This window comes from Fopius arisanus, unplaced genomic scaffold, assembly GCF_000806365.1.
Source record: "Fopius arisanus strain USDA-PBARC FA_bdor unplaced genomic scaffold, ASM80636v1 scaffold00019, whole genome shotgun sequence".
Lineage (NCBI taxonomy): Eukaryota > Metazoa > Arthropoda > Insecta > Hymenoptera > Braconidae > Fopius > Fopius arisanus.
In genome coordinates, this window is record NW_011887758.1 from 55,315 (window position 1) to 58,714 (window position 3,400).

The following is a 3,400-nucleotide window of genomic DNA, read 5'->3' on the forward strand; positions in this document are numbered from 1 at the left end:
ATGAAAAAAAATTATCGTTCATTTTTTAATTTTATAATTGAACAGTTTTCTTTTACATTTTTTAACACAAAAAGGGAATTATGAAATATGCTTATATACTCACTATATATATATTAAAACAACTCATTTTAGACTTTTTGTAATACGTTTCATAACATTAACAATAAACATATATGAACCAATTAAACGTTATTCTCTTAAGAACATCAAAGATAGTAATAGTTTTTCATGCCTTCGCGCTGCACAATCTGTGCAGTCTTGCACTGCAAAAGAAGCTCCCTGAAGAAATCATCTTCATCAGCGTGAGCCTTTGGTAAAGCTCATTCAATCAACAGCGCTAGACCTGTAGGATATCAATTTTTGCATTTGACCCATCATAAAGTCATTGTCATTGAGTCATTGAGAATTTGTAGTATAAAATATTGAAGAGCATAAGTTATGATTTTAGTAACCATTAAGAAAATATAAGTGAAATTAAGAAAATTTATAGAAATTAAGAAAATATATATAATTCCTTAAGTGAAAACATAAGATTAAGATTAAAAAAAACGGAAATCCATCGTAAAATCAATTCATAAGGCGCTGGAGTCAAGTTCTTTGAATGGGTCGATTTCTTGAACAAAACTGGTGAGCTTTGGATGTTGAATGACTGCCTTTCTCTCACCACCTCGTTTGGTTCCTCAAGGAGGATTAATTTTGAGGAATAATCTGGAAAATTCAAACGACAATGACAATCATATTGAAAAAAAAATGAAGCTCCTCAATCCACATTGAAATTCTAAATCACAGAAACATTAAATTCAAAAAGGAACATCATACTCAGTAGTAGCGCTGAAAGAGACTATGAATGAATTTGCTCTATTGTAGTGCTTTTTAAAAATTTTTGCCACTAAATTGTCAGGCTATTGTTGTAATGAGGAAATACGTCGTATAATATCATTTCTACGAACGGTTGGATCACTTCCAGAGTCCCTTCAATCTCTGGTGGGTAGGCAAATCCAAAAATGAAGTACATTAGAAATGTTATCAATATTCTATCAAGGAACGAATTGACTCTGGTGATAGTTTTTTTCTCGATAACCACATCGTATTCACTATAAGCTGAATTGTTATGTATATCAATTCCTGAAAGCCATGCAAAAACAAAAAATTTCAATTAATTACCCTATTTTTCTTACATTCGTTGAACCTCGTCATCATTACGAACCTCTAATAATTAATACTGGATTGAAGACATCTACGAAATTCAAGATTTCATCATCTTCTGTGTCTTCCTGAAAAACAAACAATCCAAAATTCAGTGGACGTGTTTTACGAAGAATTGTGTAACTAGATCTAGTGTCCCACATTTATCAGCACATAAAGCAATTCGAGTTTTTCCTTAGATCCGATATAATTATTAATAAAATCAAATAATATGTTCTTATATGGGCATTTGTTGTTGAAGACATTGCAATATTCCTTGGATTTTTTTTGTTCATTATAAATGTGTCTCAATTCTTCGGGAATATCTTGACCTTTGTTTCTCTTCTTGAATTTATCAACTGCGACTATTTCTCTGGTCCTTGAAAAATGAACAATTGGCACGTACAGCTCATTCAAAGACTTCTCCCAGGTTTCTACACAATTTATTCCTAGAAGATGATCTGCGTGGGCAATAATGATTTTGTAATTTGTACGGCCAATTAGCGAAAAATTTGGCTAAATCCTTTTGTTTGTTTATATGCTTGCGTTGCAAACAATAACTGTCAGCCATTAATTGAGTAACTGATTCAACAGCTTCAGAAGATTTGTAATAATCAATCAATCCCAATCTTTTCTCTTCCTGGGATTCCCAGGTTTCATTTTCAGGTAGTTCAGGTGAGTATGCCATACAGCCATACTCGTCCTGAGCTTTCGGCTTCTTAATTGGTTCTTCAGGATCTTCCAATGTATACGACTGTGAAGCGCCACTTCCGTTATGATCTTGTTTGACGTAGTTGATGCGATCATAAATTTTCTGCCCAAGACTCGCACCTGCCCCATGCAGAGTGAAACCCCCAATTTTCACCGTGAATGAAGCTGAGTAATTGTTGACTATTCGGTGACTTATTTTCTTTGCCATTGTGAGAGAAGTGTCCTTCAGATCGTTCGCCATATAATCGGCAACGACATGGATAAGACTTTTTTTTTCGCCAGAGTCCAAGAACTTTCCAATACGCAGAGATTTTTGCTCAGAAGATGACAATTTACAATAAATATTGTCTAAATCGGAAGATTGACGTGATGATGATTGACCTGGCTGAGGAATCCTCTCTGGATTTTCTGTAACTAATAGGGTAAATAAACATAAAAGGATTGCACTTGGTCATTGATCAATGTTTCTAAATAAATCAATAAAAATTGAACATTATTGCTAAAAAATAAGTTTGAAGTAGTAAAAAATTGAAATTTTTTATATTAATGAGGCCCAACAGTTGGAATTATTCATTTCAATTTACTTTTTACCATCAGATACATCCGGTTTGTTTTTTGTCATTATGCTGCCATCCCAATCAATCCCATCAGGGACAAGAATTAACATCAACTGTTCTTTACTAGTTGAAGCCAATTCTTGCAGTATTTCATCATCATCTATCTCGGTCAGGTCCTCCATGAAGATCTATTCAAATAATAAGCCAATGGATTAAAAATTGGCTTAAACAAATAAAGTTATTATAAAAAAAAATGGGAATGAAGGAAGAAACCTTGTATGTGGTGTCCGTCAATGACAATTTTGTTTTCGCAGCATCGATGAGCTCAGTGACCGTCTCCGCTTTTACAAGTTTTTTCAAAGATGGTTTATCGTGCCGTGTGACTTTGAAAATCGCCATTTTGATTCAACACCGCTACCTGTATCAGGAAGATATTTTTTTTAAACAATAGTAAATGGACAATCAATGTAATAACTGAACCATGGCTCCTGTATTTGGGTATATTGCTACTATAGTTTTTTCTACATTTTTTCTTCAATCAACTTTTTACCTACCTAATATTCCATTGAATATCGACAATAATTTGACCAATTTAATTGAATATAATACAACGATTCAACAGAAGAACATTCAAATTACAATGAATTTAATAAATGAATAAAAATAGGTAGTTGAAAAGGCTTACAATGAGACATTTATTCTATGAAGCGATCAGTTAATTATTTAATGATAATCACAAGGGACATTCAACTAATGCATACTTAGGCTTTATACATAAAATCGAACCTATTCTATAAATATGTAATTTTTGGAAGCTAACGAGCTCAGTAAACGATAAACATTCGTACTCTAACACCTCACCCAATCTATATGCTCTTAAATAAGGGATAAATGTCGTTTTCAGGGCTTCCAAAATGAAATAAACTTCACTTTCATCATTCAAAATC

The 3,400-nt window shown here is 32.9% G+C and overlaps 1 protein-coding gene across 1 annotated transcript; it reads right to left on the minus strand.

Moving 5' to 3' along the window:
* Window positions 1–2,218: 2,218 nt before the first annotated feature.
* LOC105264059 (uncharacterized) lies at window positions 2,219–2,852 on the minus strand. Its single transcript, XM_011300636.1, has 3 exons — window positions 2,727–2,852; window positions 2,481–2,641; window positions 2,219–2,310 (listed from the first exon to the last, which is right to left on the minus strand). Exons 1-3 carry the CDS (start codon window positions 2,850–2,852, stop codon window positions 2,229–2,231), a joined length of 369 nt encoding a protein of 122 aa, XP_011298938.1. The 3' UTR covers window positions 2,219–2,228.
* Between the last annotated feature and the right edge of the window lie 548 nt (window positions 2,853–3,400).